The sequence below is a fragment of the Hyaena hyaena genome, unplaced genomic scaffold (genome assembly GCF_003009895.1).
Source record: "Hyaena hyaena isolate Hyena2069 unplaced genomic scaffold, ASM300989v1 scaffold_589, whole genome shotgun sequence".
Classification (NCBI taxonomy): Eukaryota; Metazoa; Chordata; class Mammalia; order Carnivora; family Hyaenidae; genus Hyaena; species Hyaena hyaena.
Window position 1 is genome coordinate 860,723 of NW_024081220.1, and position 17,018 is coordinate 877,740.

A 17,018-nucleotide genomic window follows, 5' to 3' on the forward strand; every position below is an offset into this window, starting at 1 on the left:
CGCTCGCGACTGAATTATCACCACCGGCTGCGGGGCCGAGGCAGCCAGTTAAGTGTTTACGTTTCATCCCCACTGAGAGAACTGAAGAGAAAGTGATAATGGATCAACCGTGGAGGGGAGGCCTTGGGTGGGGTGGGAGTATCTACACCCCAAACCCCCTTAGGTGGCTTATCTGACCCCAGACAGGACGGTGCAGCTTGCAAAGGCCGAAGGGGGGGAAGGGGAGGAAGAGGGAACAGGGAGGCCTCCTCGGATACCTTTGTGCGGAAAGAGTACAAGCCTGGTTCCTCGGGTTACCCCTTACCTGGAGGCTGCTGGCTCCAAAGAGACGGGGGAGGGCCAAGGTGAGCGGCCTGGGAGCAGGGGTGGGGTTGGGGGAGGCCGCCGCAAACTGAGGCAGGGGGAGGGGAATCGTAGGCAGCCAGAGGCAGAGCTGCCAAGCCCTTGGATGGTTCCTATATAACTTTTATTTCTGGAAGTTAAAGTAGATACAGCAATATACAAAAAAAACAAAACAAAACAAAAACAACCAAAAATCCACAATAATATAAATTTTTACACTATGAAGTATACATTGGAATTTGATGCAGTGACCAGGACAGCGGCATACGAACCACTGGGCCGGCAGGGTGAGCCATCGATGGGAACCCCTCAGCTGGGCTGGGGACGGGCAGGGGGAGACGAGAGAGAAAGCAGGCAGGTCCTGGAGGGCTCCATTCTTTTGGGGGGGGGTGTCCAGAACACGTCTCTGCTCCTCTCAGAACTTTTGCTACAATGAGTTAAAACCAGATACACATGCTACCTCAAAGCCTGAACTTTACAGTATCTGTTCCAGAGAAGCCTGGATCCTGGCCCCAGGTCCCTCTGAGCTCAATCTTCCCTCCGTTTCTGAGTTAAGCTTATTATAAGCTGAAGAGTGTTGCTGGAGAAGGGAGAGCTCTGTACTACCTCCCAACTGTTTCTAGGCAGCACGATGGAGATAGCCGAGTGCAACCTGTTTGTCTTGGAGAGAAGGTCCTCATCCCTTTAATTCTGGAACTGGTGAGTACGGGCAAGACAAACAGCACTCCACAGAAACTCGGACTGGCTGAGACAAAGTGGTCTGGGGCCATCCAAGCTAGTCAGGCCTCTGGATCGGGGCGGGGGCGGGGGGTGGCGGCTGACCAAATATCAGAGATCGTGAAGGGTTTCAAAATGCACAGTAAATGGGAGCTGTTCTCCCTCATCCGTGGGGAGGAGACAGTCACCAGCACTGAGGGGGAGGCCGAGGTGCACACTCCCTCACACGAGGGACAGACTTGGAGTTTATCAGTTAAGCCTTTGCCCCTGGGTTAACCATGGCAAGTGATTACAGGTGCCTAGGGAAACCACCAAGAAACTGGGATAAGAACCGAATTCCCTGAGCTCAACTAGACCCTCGGCTGGGGCCCCACAGTCTGAGTCATGTTCGATCTCTACCTCTCGACTTCTTATTCCAGGATTCCTAAAGCAAACAGGACAAGGGGGCCTTTAGACACCGGAAGGAGCCATACACAAGGCGGGGGTGGAGGGGGGGGTCAGATGGACAGGGAGGAAGGAAGGATCATCCCATCCCTTATAAGGCACCCAGAGGAACAACCCAGGCTTTGGAACAGGAGCACAGGTCCAGGCGGACGGGGGACAGGTTGTAAGCACTCCTCTGTGCAGCCTTACCTACTAACAGGCCAACACGTTAAAGGGGAAAATAAAAACTTTGTTTATTAAAAAAGGTCTAGAATGTTTAGGCTGTCCTTCAACCTTCCTATTTCAAAACCAAAGGCTACAGCTTCAGATGTCTTTTAAGAGCTAGATCTGAAGCCCATTTCTGGATTTCTATAAATTATCAGCCTAAAGAAAGCCAAATGCCTAAAGCACCAAGAAGGCAACTGACAGTTTTCTTAAATACATAAAAGGCTATGGCAATAACAGTGTTTTTTTGCCCTTGAATTTTTTTTTTTTTTAACTTAAAAAGAAATCTAGGGGCTGTGAAAGAACTATCTTCTATTTGGACGTTAGCAAGGTTAAAAGTGCAATGCCGGTGGTAGCGCAGCGAGGTGCCTATGGCGGCCGCTCGCAGGAGCAGGCAGAGGGCTGTGCGGCACCGGGAGGTGTTCCTAACAACGCAAGCTGCCCAGAAAGGAGGGCAGGGGAGCAAGAAAAGACAAGAACATTTCCTTTTTCTCCCTCTTGCCACCCCTTCCGCATCCCCTGATCACGGTTCTCAGAGAGAACACGTTCTTCTTTGCATTTAGGTCAAAGCGTGTCTCCCACATTCATTCATTTCTCTATTGTGAAAAGTGCCCGGGTTGCTCAAAGGTAGCAGGAGTAGGGGATTAAAACAAAACAAAGAACAAAAAAAACAAAATCTGGAAGCACAAAGTTAGAGGAGTTTCAGACGATCTGGGGGTTGGCTGTTTAAGGGGTGGTGCGACACAGGTAGGTGCCTCCGTCATCTCTGTCTGCAGCCTCAGCCCGCCGCTCCTCACATTGGGGAGGTAGCGCACTCCGAGTTTAACTCCATGTCGAACGTGAGGGACTCTGGGGGGACAGACCGGGAGAGCCAGTTCAGTTGCCTGAGACCCAACAGCTGGCAGGGCACACACCCCGAGCCCTTCAAAAGACAGACGCTCGGCCACCACTGCCCCTACGGCCAAGACAGGGTCAGATCATCCAGATTTACTCTCCTCCCTACCAGGTCTTGCCTCCTGCAAGGGCTCAGTCCCCTTCCTCCCTTAACTCGTTCCCAACCGTCCACGTGTAAAGCAGGTCTAAGGCTGTCCCGTTGCACGTAGCAGCCTGGAAACACAGGAGGCTACTGAGCCTCCAAATGTGGCTAGTCCCAAGAGAGGTGGCTGGTGGCTGTAACACACCCAGCATGTTTAAAGACTTAGTACAAAAAAAAAAAATAATAAATCCCATCAACTTTTTCTTATGTGTTAAAATGCTAGCATTTTGGATTTACTGGGTTATAGAAAATATATCATTAACCTCCCTTGTTTCTTTTAATGGGGTTGTTTAAATGGTCGCGTTTACGTGCGTGGTGCGCATTTGGTTCCTAAGGGAGAGCGCGGCTCTAGAACCTCTTTATACCAGCTTGCGTGGCCAGCTCTGGGCTCTGTGCGTGGGACCATCACAGAGGGGGACCACACTTCCCTCCTAAGGACAAGGTCAGTCAACCAAATACTCACCAAACTGCCCTCCTGCTGAGGGTTCAGCACCTTCACCATTATTTCCAAACTGCATCAATGAATCTAAAGTGCGGGGGGACATCGGCAGGTCAATGGTATTGCTGCAGGTCGTTCTGTAGGAAATGGGGAGCAGCAGGAGGGGAAAGGGCCGGGTTGACAAGACACAATGGAGAAAAAAAAAAAAGAACAAAACACACACACACAAGCCATCAAACTCTGGTCTCCAACAGAAAAATAAAAGCTCAAGCTTTTTAAACACACAGGGTCACTCTGAGTACTACGCATAGCCCAGGGCATTCCAGCCTCTCTCCGGGTAGCTCTCACCCAGTGTCCTACTCCCGGGATAACTGAGGACACCAGAAAAGAAGGCCAAATTTAGAAGGGAAGCCACTTACGGTGTCACACAGATAAACTTCGTCTTCAGGTATGGGGCAGCACCTGGGAAGAAGAAAACTGGGGCTTACTGATGGTGACCCCACTGTGGGTGGAGGGCAGGCAGAAGCCAGATGCCTCATCAGGGCTGATGTGCACCTCGCTACATCCTTGAGCAGAGATGGCTTTGAACCTCCGTCTCCGCTCAGGGCTGCCCCCTCCACCACAAGGCACTATTTGATGTTCTAGGTGCTTGCAGCCTTGATAGTTGAATTCTTGCCACTCCACTTTCCGGAGCCGCAGAGACTTTTTAGCACACCCTTGTCTGCCCTGAGCCCAGACCAATGCCAGCCTTGCGTGTTCATTCTTTCCCTTGACGACGTGAACATCAATCTGCCTGTGTGTGGTCTGAGGATCATATTCTGGCCTGGTCGACTCTCTTAGGTATCTTGTCTGCACGCAGGAACAGAGCCTACACAGTCTGGGCTCCAACGCCCCAGTCCTGCTCAGATGCCGAAGTCACCAGGTCTTTAAGAGAATACGGAGATCATGAATGCAGTTCCAAAGCCCAGGGCCACACCTTCCATTCCTATGCCACTGATCTGCCTCTACCAAGTTTTTAGGTGAGTGTACGAGTAACTCCCAGGTGGGTAACTACATCGTACAAAACGCGGCCGCTCTATAAAGGGAGGCTGTCAGGTACTTTAGCACCCTTGACTCTGCACTGGAAGGCAGGAGGCCGGAGCCTTGGTATGTCTACAACAGCTCGGAGGCCTGGAGCAAAGCCCTTTCTACACTAAGAGGGAGGCAGAAGAGGGAGGCATCTGCTTCTATCGTTGTTTTTTTTTTTTTTTAACGTCTTTACTTCTGAGAGAGAGAGAGAGAGAGAGAGAGATACAGTGTGAGCAGGGGAGGGTCAGAGAGAGAGAGAGACACAGAATCCGAAGCAGGATCCAGGCTCTGAGCTGTCAGCACAGAGCCTGACGCGGGCCTCGAACCCACGAACCGTGAGATCATGACCTGAGCTGACGTTGGATGCTTAACTGACTGAGCCACCCAGGCGTCCCTGTCATTTGTAATTCTTGTTCCATAGTTAGAAAGGTGAGGATTGGAATAAATGAATTTTAGGTGCTAAAAGGTCCAGGAGCCTTGGAGACACTGGCATGGCATCTGGGAGAGTCAGGTGAACAAATCACTTGGGAGGCATGGGCAGGGTGGCTGGGCGGAGAGAAGCACAGTTAAAAAGTCTGAGGTGTGTCGAGAGACCAAGGGATCACAAAGCATGGTGACAATGTGAGAAAAGGCATTGTCAGGGGGGTGTCGGACTGCCATCCAAGGTTATTTTCGGCCAAGAAACAGATTCATGCGGTGCAGAATCCAAAGATGCTACACAGACGGGGTGCTGGTGCCTTATAAATCCACTGTGCACAGACCTGAGGGAAACGAACATCTCAGACAGAAAAGGATTTAGTTCCCCAGCGATCAAGGTAGCTGAGAAAACTAGCTTCAGCCTCAGAGTCAACAAGAGAAGAAGCAAAGGAAAACCAGGACTAAAAGCTAGGCTCTGGCTGTGTGCAAGGTTGTAAATATACTTCATCCAATTTGTAAGGCCAGGGGGCTGTCATCTCTAAAAGGGGACTCCCTCAAGCTATCAGGAAATACTGTGTGGGGGTCTGGTGGAGAAGTAAGGAAGAAGGAAGGGTCCCGGGAAGAGGATCTATCCCTGGGGACAAAAATACTTTCATGATGGAAACTGAGAGGACATGGGCACAGATCCATCTCCCCGAGGACTCCCATTTTAATGCAGGGGCTCCACTGGTACCCCACCCACTCCAGCCCCTCACTCCTGCCACCCAAGACCCTCTGCGCCCACTGCTTACACCTGCCTCCTGGGGAGGCTGGCAAAGCACTCAAGTCATTAGTTCCTCTCTCGTGCGGGGGGTGGGGTTCTTGCCCCAGAGAAAACACTGGTGACTCCAGGCAGGAAAGGACCTTGCTTCAGGGTCACACAGGACGGGTGATGATAACAGGATACAGCCTCAGATTGGGAACTTGGATCTTGAAAGCAAAATGAGCCAAAGAGACCAGCACTTGGACCTAAATGTCCTCGGCAGAAGGAACAAAGAGTAGACTGTCAGGGCCGATAAACAGATCTCCCAACTGAAGCACAGCTGGAAAGAGAGATAAGTAGCAGACAGGAAGTGAGAGTGAGCTCCTCTACGGTATGAATAAAACCCAACACCAGAACAAAGGAAAGTGGAAAGTCAGTTGTTAAGTAACTCAAATCTCCTCTTCCAAGTCCCAATCTTCCCCAACCAAGAAATTCCTCAGCTGGGGGTGGGGGTGGGGGGTGGAAATCTCTGTGAACAGGTAGGTATGTGCATGTGAGGGCTGGGGATCTCTGTGAACAGGTGGGCATGTGCATGTGAGCTCTTGGCACAAAGAGTATTTCCAACAGCAAGAGGGGTTGAAGCTACCTTCAAAGGATCACTTCAGAGAGCCCCCTGCTGGCTCTCCAAATAATGGCAGTTAAATAAAAACAAGGAATGGCAAATCATAGACTCCCCATCAGGATCTGGACAGAGAAGAACCCAGAGAGCCAAATCAGCAAGTGCCAAAGGCAGTGACCAGAGGCGCTGCTCCTCCGCGCTTATCACTAAGGGTTACAAGCTTACTGTGAAACATTTGCTGTATGACTTACAGAGACACCTGTGCTCTTGCACATTAAACAACCGCTTATTTCAATAGCTGCGCATTCTCGATCCCAATTCTGCACCCTCCCACTGCTTACAGGCTCCTCTTCAGTCACCACGCCCCCGCCTCTGCTCTGCTCTGCTGGAAAACCCGTTCCAGGGCTGCTAGCACTCATTTCCTCCAGAAAGCCTTTCTCCATCCCACTTGACACTGCTCATATCGTTCAGCGATGGGGAAAAGGAAACATGCTAGACTCAAGTCTGAGACAAACCTTCCCGTGTAAGAAGCGCTGTGCTGCCGGGCATCCTGTTACTAAAGAATTCTGTCCTTGCTCTCTCTCGGCAGTATTTTAGATGTTTGCGGTGTGTGTGTGTGTGTGTGTGTGTGTGTGTGTGTGTGTGTGTGTGTCTACTTCCCCCTTTCGCCTGCTGGGTTCTCTGAGGGACAGAGACAAGTGACTTTGACTCTCCTCCTCTCTCCAACCCTATTAGCCACAACCAAAACGCACTCACTACAAACTTAATTCCCGGAAGAGGAATAAAGGTCACCAGGCTCTTTGGGCATCGCCCTGCCTGTCGCCCAAGAATCCTGCAGTTTCCCGCTTTTTCCCAGAATTAAATGCACGACATGGAAAATCAACAACTACCTGGGTCAGCTTCAGGATGCTCCTGGCTTTCTGGTCGACAGTATTTTCCAAACGCCTCCTCCTTAGGAATGTCGGGGTAGAGATAGACCAGCGGAGACACTAGGATGTTGGTCGCATCCATGATCTTATAGCCCATGATGATTTCAGCAAAAGACATGTTGTTCAGCTGCTGCTTGGTATATGGTTCCACCGACTGGATCTGGGTCTTGCCTGTCCCCGGATATAGGAAGGGAAGACAATGGCCAGGTAACCTTAGAAAAAACTGCCTGATTTAGTTTTCCTTGAAAGGGAATGGCTCATACCAAGCTCGCTCTTGAGCCTCAAATATCCTGCCCAGTCAGCTGTCACTATAAAAATGTGCAGCTGGCTTCTGGAGAGGCTACCACGTTGGGTCGTCGGCAATATACCCGAATAACTACTTGGCATGAGATAGATTAAATTAGAAAGGTGATGAAGAATGAGTTTGAGATCGGAAATTTCTAGGCAAATATTAGCTCCTGAAGCAAGCAAAACAAAATAGTCAAACAATCCTCCAGATGAAATAATGTGGAGAAGTCACTGGAAAGTGTTTTTGCAAGTCCAAGACAGGGGCGCGCGAAGCCATCTTTGCCCACTAGGGGGCAATAGGTACTTGAGACTAGTAGCGGCCACAGCGGAAGCAGCAACTGCCACCAGGTGGGGTGGGTGAGAGGCAAACTTACCGCTGATGTCCTTCTCCACCCAAGTGAAGGTGACACCCCCTTCTTTGCTGCTTTCGCTGAATCTTAGCAGGAAGGTGCCTGGAGGCTTGGTGCTCAAGATGGCCCGCTCCCGCTCCTTACTGATAAAACCCATTATGTACCTGGAGACAAACAAGACCAACAAGACCTGGGCTGACAGGGTCCCCGCCAGTGGCCTGATGGGGACAGTGACTTCTTATGCACGTGCACTCTGCCAGACACAAAAGCTTCAACCTACCCTTCATTCCAAAGAGCCAGGATGTACTTTTTCACAAGATCAATGATATTGTCTAGCCAGACCCAGAAGGAGAAGCCTTTGCCAGCCATGTTTTCCTAAAGAAAACAATAACGAGAAAGTCAAGTCTACTATCCCAGCCTTTTCCTTCCTAGGGACACGGTGCCACCAAAGTCCCCAGGCCCATCTACCCTCAAGCAAGGCCCACTGGCTGCTAGACCATGAGTCTATGGCCTTCAGGCCCAGTGCAGTCCCCGACAACCTCACAGGTGAGCATTCCCTCCCACTGGGAAGCCACAAGGACTTAACAAGATGGCGTACTTTGCAAAATTTAGCCCATGTAATCTGACACCCTGAGTAGTTCACACCAGGTCCTGAAAGAAAAAGAGAAGAAAGCAGTGTATTTTTCAGCTTCTAATCAAGGATTTTCTTTCTTAAACAAGAACACACATTCATGCACATCTGTCCCACACTGGGCCAAGAAACCATGGGTTTTCACGTATTTGAGGGTTCCCACTGTTGTGTGCATATATGTGCGAACACACAGGTACGCACACATACACACATGTACAAAACCCCATCATGTGATCACCTGAGTTGTTGTTTAGCCTAGCAGCGGTGGTGGATGACGTATTGACTGTCTGTCCCCTGCCCCCCTGCTCTCCTAGCCTTATGCAGTGAACCGGGGACCAGCGGCACACAGTAATAAGCTGACAGTGGTAGAGCGTCACGTTTGATAGCAGCACAGGATAAAGCTACTTACAGTCCAGGCAGCACACAAAACACTCCACTAAATTTTTTTTTCAGGAGGGAAAAGTAAAAAGCCTACAGTTTATTGAAGGAATGGTCATGGATGTCAAGCTTTTGTCTCTGCTTTCTAATATGTACTTTAAAAAAAAAAAAAAAAAAATGCTTTCTAATATGTACTTTAAAAAAAAAAAAAAAACAGCTTCCTGGGGCGACTGGGTGGCTCAGTTGTTTAGGCATCTGACTTCAGCTCAGGTCATGATCTCACTGCTCATGAGTTCGAGCCCCGCATCAGGCTCTGTGCTAACAGCTCGGAGCCTGGAGCCTGCTTCAGATTCTGTCTCCATCTCTCTGTCCCTCCCCTGCTCATGCCCTGTCTCCGTCTCTTTCTCTCTCAAACATTAAAAAAAAAAAAACACATTAAAAAAAATTTTTTTTAAATAGCTTCCTAAGGTTAGCCAAAGCAGCGCTCTGGAGGGGTGAGGGGTCCAGCCACCAAGAGAAAAGAAATCCGTCTCCCATCTCAGAAATGATCACCAAGGGCAGGCTTCCTGTGCACCTCTGCTCCACCCCACTGCCCCAACTGTGGAGCGCAGGTCTGCTGGCCCCAGGGCAGTGCCTTGCTCAGCATATTTTCCTGACTGAGTAGCCCCACAGGCCAGATTCCTTCTCTGCACAGGGCAACAGGGAAAGGCGGGGGAGTGCTGACCTAAGAGCTTCTCTGCCAGCGTCGTCAACTGCTCGATGCTCAGCCCTCGCTTTGTGGTGGAGGAGAACTGCCAGCTCAGCACCTCGGCCACTTGATCCCAGGTTCCAATTGGGGGCTTGGTGAAAAAGTTCACGTTCTGTTGAAAACGACACATTTGCTCGTTTAGATGGAGACGGTGGTGCCTGGGGACCTACGCTAGGACCGCAACAGTGGCTTCCAAAGGACGGGCGCTCACCTTGGGGTTGTTGGTCAGCATGTTATACCACAGGATGGACGCCCAGGCGTTTGGCATCTGACAGATGTTGGAGATCACCACGACTGGCAAGGAGTGGGTCTGTGGGGAGAGTGGGGTCTGAGCTGGGGAGGCAGAGGGCCCTCATGGCTCCAAACACCTCTTCAGCCATACATGCAGGTTCCGAATAAAAGAACGTGCCATAAATCACACCTACTGCCAACCCGAAGGGAGGAACCCGGCCGAGTCAGCTCAACGCCCAGAGCTGAGAGAGTGCCAAACATGGCTCACAGGGCCCCTCCAGGAGCTTTAAACATCTGACTTGCTCAAAGCTGGACTCACAGTTGACAGATTCCCCATTTATAAAACCTGGAAGGCACTCTCCTGAGAGTTAAAGTTGTATCGGCCCACTAAATACACAGGTCCCAGCAGACAAAGACTAGGATTCTTGCTTTTTCAGGTGTAGCTTTAACTTAAAGATGAATACAGTTGATAAAAGAGAATGCAGAGGCCACGATTTCCTGCAGACTAAAAACACTCGCTGTCTAAAAAGACTATTTTCGCCCAAACTTTATAGAGTCCACTATAATTTATAAACACAGATTAATAATATATTAATTACAACTTCAGTACTTTTATATCCTGAGAGCTGAGTATATAGATGACCCCCTAAACAGCACATGGGTTTGAACTTCATGGGCCAACTCATACATGGATGATTTTTCTTGAGAAACAGAGGACAGTCCTGTAAAGGTATTTTCTCCTACGATTTTCTTAGCAGCGTTAGCTTTTCTCTAGCTTACTTTATTGCAAGAGCACAGCATATAAAACATATACATCGTTCTACCTTCTGTAGAAAAAAAATCCCACCTAGAAGTTCTTGTCCCGAATCACCCCTGCATGCTGCCCTGTCCCGACTCTGTGTTACAACTTACCTCGAGGTCAATCTTGAGGCCCTGGTGATACACCTCAGTCTCAAAGGTGATCAGGTGCAGCTCCTCGGTGACAATCAGGGAGGCCTACAATGAGAAGGGCACTCTCTTCCTCAGAGAGAATGGCCTTGGATACTCACAGCCATAGCTGAGGAGAGTAACTGCCACAGCCTCCCTGCACCAAGCAGGGTGACGCACCGGGAGGCCATGGACATGCCAGGGACACAACACTGAGCACATGCCTTCTTCAGTGCTACGATCTTCAACCTCATCTCTTACTGGTTTTATTATATTATACACCCAATAGGTTATTTACAAAACGGGTAAGGCATACAGAAAATCAAAATAATGAACACCTATACCTAGTACCTAGTTTCAGGAAAAGACCATTGCCGCAGAGATTCTCACGGTGCCCTTCCCCGCGCCCATCCCTGGTCCCTCCCCACTCAGATGTAACCACTATTTTGTCTTTTGGGTTTATTGCTTCCCAGCTTTCTTTTATGGTTTTACCGTATTCATACCTCTAAATAATTTATGTACTTTTCTGTTTTAGATATCTGTGAACTTTACACAAATCATACCCTATATATTCTTCAGTGACTTGCTTTTTGCAGCCATGTGGTTGTGTGAATCTGCTGCCTGTTCGTTTTCACAGCTCTAGAGTATTCCAGCATTCGACTCTACCACAAATCCTTTATCCACTCTAGCGATGACGATATCTGGGTTATCATTAGGGCTTACAATCAGGCTGCTGTGACATTGTGTATATGTCCCCAGTGCACAGGTGCAAAAATTTCTCTACTGTTAAATTCTGAGAGTGGCACTACTGGGTTTATGGAGTACGTTCATTTTTTAAAATGTCCCATTGTTTTCTGAAGTGACAATTTATACTGCCACCAGCAACATGGCAACCTTCTCAGTGAATTCTCAGAAACATAATTCCAATTCATTTTTAAAACACTACCTCACTATCTTCTTCCTAACTATGGAAATATATGTTCACTTTAAAATGCCAATATCACAGGGTGCCTGGGTGGCTCAGTTGGTTAAATGTACCGATTCTTAAGTTCGGCTCAGGTCATGATCTCACGGTTCAGGAGTTCGAGCCTTGTGTCGGGCTCTGCGCTGACAGTGCAGAGCCTGCTTGGGATTCTCTCTCTCCCTCTCTCAAAATTAACAAATAAACTTTAATAAATAAATAAACTTGAAAATGCAAATATTACAGAGACGGTATAGTCTTGGATACTAACAGCAGCATAAATACGTAAGCATTGTTTGGTATATATTGCTCGAGAATGTTGGGTTTTGTTTTTTAAGTTTATTTATTGGGGTGCTCAGCCTGGGTGGCTCAGTCGCTGAAGCATCTGACTTTGGGACTCAGGTCATGATCTCATGGTTTGTGGGTTTGAGCCCATGTCGGGCTCTGTGCTGACAGCTCAGAGCCTGGACCCTGCTTCATATTCTGTGTCTCCCTCTCTCTCTGCGCCTCCCCCACTTGCATGCAGGCACACGTGGGCGCACGCTCTCTAAAATAAACATTAAAAAATAAATAAAATAAAGTTTATCTATTTTGAGAGACACAGAGAGAGAAAAAGAGAGGAGTTACACTTGTGAGTGGGGGAGGAGCAGAGAGAGAAGGAGACTGACAATCCCAAGCAGGCTCTGCACCTATGTGGGACTTGATCTCACAAACTGAGATCATGACTTGAGTCCAAATCAAGAGTCAGAAGCTTAACTGACAGAGTCAATGAGGCACCCCACCTAGAGAACTTTGTGATGCATATATGAATAGACTACAAACAGCACAATACACTTTTTAAACAAATATATTCTACTCAAATTATTTTGCATCTTGCTCGCTCTTTCTTCCTTTCTTCCTTCCTTTCTTTTTTTCTAAGTAAGCTCTACCCAATGTGGGGCTTGAACTCACAACCTTGAGATCAAGGGTCACACGCTCTACCAACTGAGGCAGCTAGGCACCCTGCATCTTGCTGTTTCTAAACAAACATGCTACGTACATTTTTCTATGTTGTTGCATAGACTACTTCATTCTTTACAGTCAGGCATTATAAATGCACTTTTTTCTTTAAAGGTCTGCTGCATTTTAGAGAAGAGGGAAGGATGGTCAGGGCACAAATAACAGAAAAAGAATAGGCTATCACAATCTTTTTAAAAGATTAAAAACCAGTTTTTGGTCACATGTGCCTATTTTTTTTTTTAGAGTTTATTCTTGACACTGAGAATCCCATAATCTGAATCGAATGGGGGAAGGGAATAAGGGAAATAGGGGAACAGGTTTTATTCTTTTTCTTTTTCTTAAATGTTTAACTCAGATTTATGACAACATTCTATCCCACCTCAGTGAGAAAATCAGGCCACCGAGAATGAAGCCACAGTCTCAGCTGGCAGGGGTTGGAAGGGGAATTTGGAAAGCCCCAGGCAAGGTGGAAAGCTTCTTTTCCACTAAATGGGTGTGGGTAAGATAGCCAGGGACTTTCCACTCCTCCTTAAAGATGAGCCAACTCCCAGGACAATGAAGAAAATGCTCCAAAAAAAAAAAAAAAAAAAATGTTCCGTGCCAGAGAACTCCATGGCAGATGTGACTTCTGGCCATGTCATTTTTGATACACGGTGACTTTTCCAGATGACTACAGCTTAACCACAGGTTGGTGTCTCTAATTCAGGGCAATAAGAAGGCTCTTTTTCTCTCCCCGTCAAGGAAAACCCACCCAGTTGGTTTTATCCCCAACAAAACTTACGTCACAATTAGCTCGGCCCCCGTTACCACATCTTTGCTCTCTCAGGGTCTGTAAGAAAAGCAGAGAGCAACTGGGTCACGTGAGACTCCCCCCCACCCCCCAACCCTCTCCCTCTGCCAGATGCCCTTGGAAAAGGGGATCGAGGCTTCTCCCTTGTACCAGATGCTTGAATTCTGCAGAGAGGCTGCCGTTGTTAGACTCTTCCATGTTCATCACTTTCGTGTTTGTGCCCAGAATGTTAAATTTCCGGGATCTGAATCACAGGAGGAAAACCGACCACAGAGGTGACTGAGTAACAGAGGACAAAGTCAGATTAAACAAATCAATAGGAAGCCTTGAGGCTGAACTCACCCTCTGAGAGCCGCAACATCCCCGGAGTCTCTGTTAAGAATACAAACTGGTGTTAATAAGACTGGCCCCGTTTCTTTGAAAAGTCTACTCTGACTATCTATAATGTACTCTGCTGGGAAAAACCACTGTTCTCCTGAGAATTTGTGTAAACGATTCAATTACATTCTGTACATGAACTACGACAACCCTGTACAAGACTATCCAACATCAATTTCCCCTTCCCAAAAGACCCTCGTATCTGCTCAGGTATCCTTCCTGTCCCTGCAGCGCGATGATCCGGGGGCAAGGACATGACCTGCGTTGCCTCAATCCAACCGGGAAGGAATTACAACACAGGCCGGATTTATTTTCCGTAGCTTCAACTGAACATGAACAAGGAAGCACGTGACCTTATTTCTACTGCAACTCCAAAGGGAACCTCACAAGCCAGTGACAATTATGATGGCAGGGAAGGCACACGGAAGATTCTGGGTCCTGGATGACATAAGTGAGTCACTGATCTCACCATCAGGAACTCGCCCAAACTCTGCATTTCCAGTTATACTGGGCTGCACATTTCCTTATTATTTAAGCCACACTGGGTTTTCTGTAAAGGTTTACTACTTCCTGCAAGTCAAACCATCTCATTTCATAGTAGCTGGAAACGGTCTTCCTAGGGTGTCCACTGCCTTTCAGCTCTGTGTGTTCGAATATACAGTTTTTTATTTAGTCACATTTCTCAAAATTTTCCTTTCTTCTTTTTCTATTATTTTAGTACTTTTTTAAGTTTTTTTTTTTTTTTTTTTAATTTGAGACAGAACGAGACTGAGTGAGCAGGGAAGAGGGGCAGGAGGCGGGGAGAGACAGAGAGAGAGAAAGAGAGAGACAGAGAGACAGAGAGAGACAGAGAGAGAGAGAATCCTAAGCAAGCTCCACACTCTGTGAGGAGCCTGACGTGAGACTTGATCCCACGACCATGAGTCAGACTTTCAACTGACTGAGGCACCCAGGTGTCCCTATTATTTTAGTACTGTTTTAAAAGTGCTTCTCCATTGCTACTTACTCATGAATATAGCTACTATTTATTAAATAGAATATTTCGTATTGATTTACAGATTAAAATTGGTCAAATTTTAAACCATTCAGAAGATATCTCCATATATCACAGTTAAAAATTTTTTTCTTAATATTTACTTTTTGAGAGAAAGGAGAGACAGCATGAGTGAGGGAGAGGTAGAGAGAGAGAGAGAGAGAGACACACACACACACAGAATCCGAAGCAGGTTCCAGGCTCTGAGCTGTCAGCACAGAGCCTGATGCAGGGCTCAAACTCAGAAGTGGTGAGATCATGACCTGAGCCGAAGTTGGACACTCAACCAACTGAGCCACCTAGGCGATCCCCCCAATTATCACAGTTTAAATTTTTTTTTTATAGTTTATTTATTTTTGAGAGAGAGAGAGAGAGACAGAGCATGAGCGGGGAAGAGGCAGAGAGAGAGGGAGACACAGAATCTGAAACAGGCTCTAAGGTCTGAGCTACCAACAAGATCATGACCTGAGCCAAAGTTGGATGCTCAACCGACTGAGCCACCCAGGCACCCCCGTATCAGTTTAAAACTTAAGAGTTCTTGTTACCAGGAAATTCTCCATCATGTTGAACCCATATAGCCTTTAAAAAATTTTTTTCTGCATTACAGCTTTGATATGTAATTGATGAATAAGAAGGTACACTACTGAAAATGTATTTGGATAAGACTTGACATACATCTATAGACTGCACACATCTATGAAATCCTCAGCCCAAACACAGTAATGAACATAGCCATCATCCCCAAAGTTTCCCAAGCCCATTTGTAATCCATTTCCCAATCCCACACTCCACCCCACCTTTGTCCCCAGGCAACTGCTGGTCTGCTTTCAGTCACTGCAGGTTCATTTGTATTTCTAGAATTCTATATGAACGAAAAGTTAAAGTATGTACTCTTTTCTCGTGGTCTGGCTTCCTTCACTCGGTGTAATTATTTTGAGATTTCTCATGTGTGGCTGGTTTCAACAGTTCACTCCTCTTTGTTGGGAAGGGATATTTCATTTACAGACAGACCACAAAGCATGAAGCAACAGTGATGCAATTGGTTAGCACACACTACTTATAGATATGCCACAGGCTGTTTATTCATTCACCTATTTATGGACATTTATGGACAGCCTTTTATGTGGACAAATGCCTTCATTTCTTGTGGGTAAACCAAAGAGTGGAATGGTAGGCTCATAGGGTAGGTACATGTTTAACTTTGCAGGAAAGTGCCAAGCTCTTTTCCACAGTTGTACCATTTTGCTATTTCACCATCATTATATGTTCACCTACACTTTTAAGATGCATTAGTTGAAACGTACAAATACATCTGATGGACATCAAAACGTAAAACTAATTTCTCATTCAAGTCCCATTCCACCCCCCCCATACCAGGTTGTCCCAGAACTACTTCCTGAATAATCTGTCCAAATTACTAATGGATTTGACATCTCAGTTTCAACATATGTTGATTATTTATATAAACTTGAAGTCTGTTTCTGGACTCGAGATTTTGTTTCCATGATCAGTTTATTTCTGCATGCATTTAGTAACTGAAACTCTTGATACATTTTAATATCTGGCAAGGCAGCTTCCCACTCCACTCCCATTATTTTAATTCATTAAAAAAATGTTTTTGAAAGTTGAATGATGGTTGCCAGGGAATGGGGATTTGTTGTTCAATGGATGTAAAGTTTCCATGTTGCAAAAGGAAGTAGCTCTGGAAATCTGCCGCACAGCAGTGTGAATATACATAACATCATACACTTAAAAATAATCAAGAAGGTAAGTTTTGTGTTAAATTTTTTTATCATAACTAAAACTAAATTAACACATCTTTTTTTATTTTTACTATTTATTTGTTTATAAATATTTGGGTTCTTTTTTAAGTTTATGTATTTATTTTGAGAGAGAGAAAGAGAGCGCACACATGCATAAGTGGAGAAAGGGCAGAGAGAGGGAGAGAGAGAGTCCTAAGCAGGCCCACACCCAGTGCAAAGCTCCATCTTGTGAACTGGGAGATCATGGCCTGAGCCAAAACCAAGAGTCTGATGCTTACTTAACCTATTAAGCCACCAGATGCCTCCAAATACAACCTTTAAACAAAACAAAACAAAACAAAACAAAACCCTATCTTTGCTTATTTTTCTCATCTAAGATACAACTTGAAAAACAAGTCAAAGGTTCAAAAAATTCTATTCACATTTTGCTTGGTGCTATTTTAGCAGAGAAGAGTTAACATCTCTATAATAATAGTCTGCAATCCAGGAATATGATCTGTCTTATCACTTATTACAATATCCCCTTCTCATAAAATTTCATAATTGTCTTCAAATAGATCTTACACATTTCTGTTATGTTTATC

General features: G+C 46.6%; 1 protein-coding gene across 5 annotated transcripts in view; it reads right to left on the reverse strand.

Moving 5' to 3' along the window:
- Positions 1-536: 536 nt before the first annotated feature.
- The window catches only part of STAT3 (signal transducer and activator of transcription 3), a 71,966-nt gene continuing 55,484 nt past the window's right edge, over positions 537-17,018 (reverse strand). For 2 of the 5 annotated variants that reach the window (XM_039256787.1, XM_039256786.1), the window contains exons 12-24: positions 13,603-13,632; positions 13,411-13,504; positions 13,252-13,299; positions 10,496-10,579; positions 9,564-9,662; positions 9,329-9,464; positions 8,194-8,246; positions 7,876-7,970; positions 7,620-7,759; positions 6,916-7,128; positions 3,602-3,644; positions 3,207-3,319; positions 537-2,556 (exon numbers count right to left, since the gene is read on the reverse strand). In XM_039256787.1, the coding sequence (XP_039112718.1) occupies positions 2,501-2,556; positions 3,207-3,319; positions 3,602-3,644; positions 6,916-7,128; positions 7,620-7,759; positions 7,876-7,970; positions 8,194-8,246; positions 9,329-9,464; positions 9,564-9,662; positions 10,496-10,579; positions 13,252-13,299; positions 13,411-13,504; positions 13,603-13,632 (1,204 nt within the window). In that variant the 3' untranslated portion in view covers positions 537-2,500. The remainder of the gene's footprint in view (positions 2,557-3,206; positions 3,320-3,601; positions 3,645-6,915; positions 7,129-7,619; positions 7,760-7,875; positions 7,971-8,193; positions 8,247-9,328; positions 9,465-9,563; positions 9,663-10,495; positions 10,580-13,251; positions 13,300-13,410; positions 13,505-13,602; positions 13,633-17,018) is intronic. The other 3 variants (XM_039256790.1, XM_039256788.1, XM_039256789.1) reach the window with 3 other exon arrangements.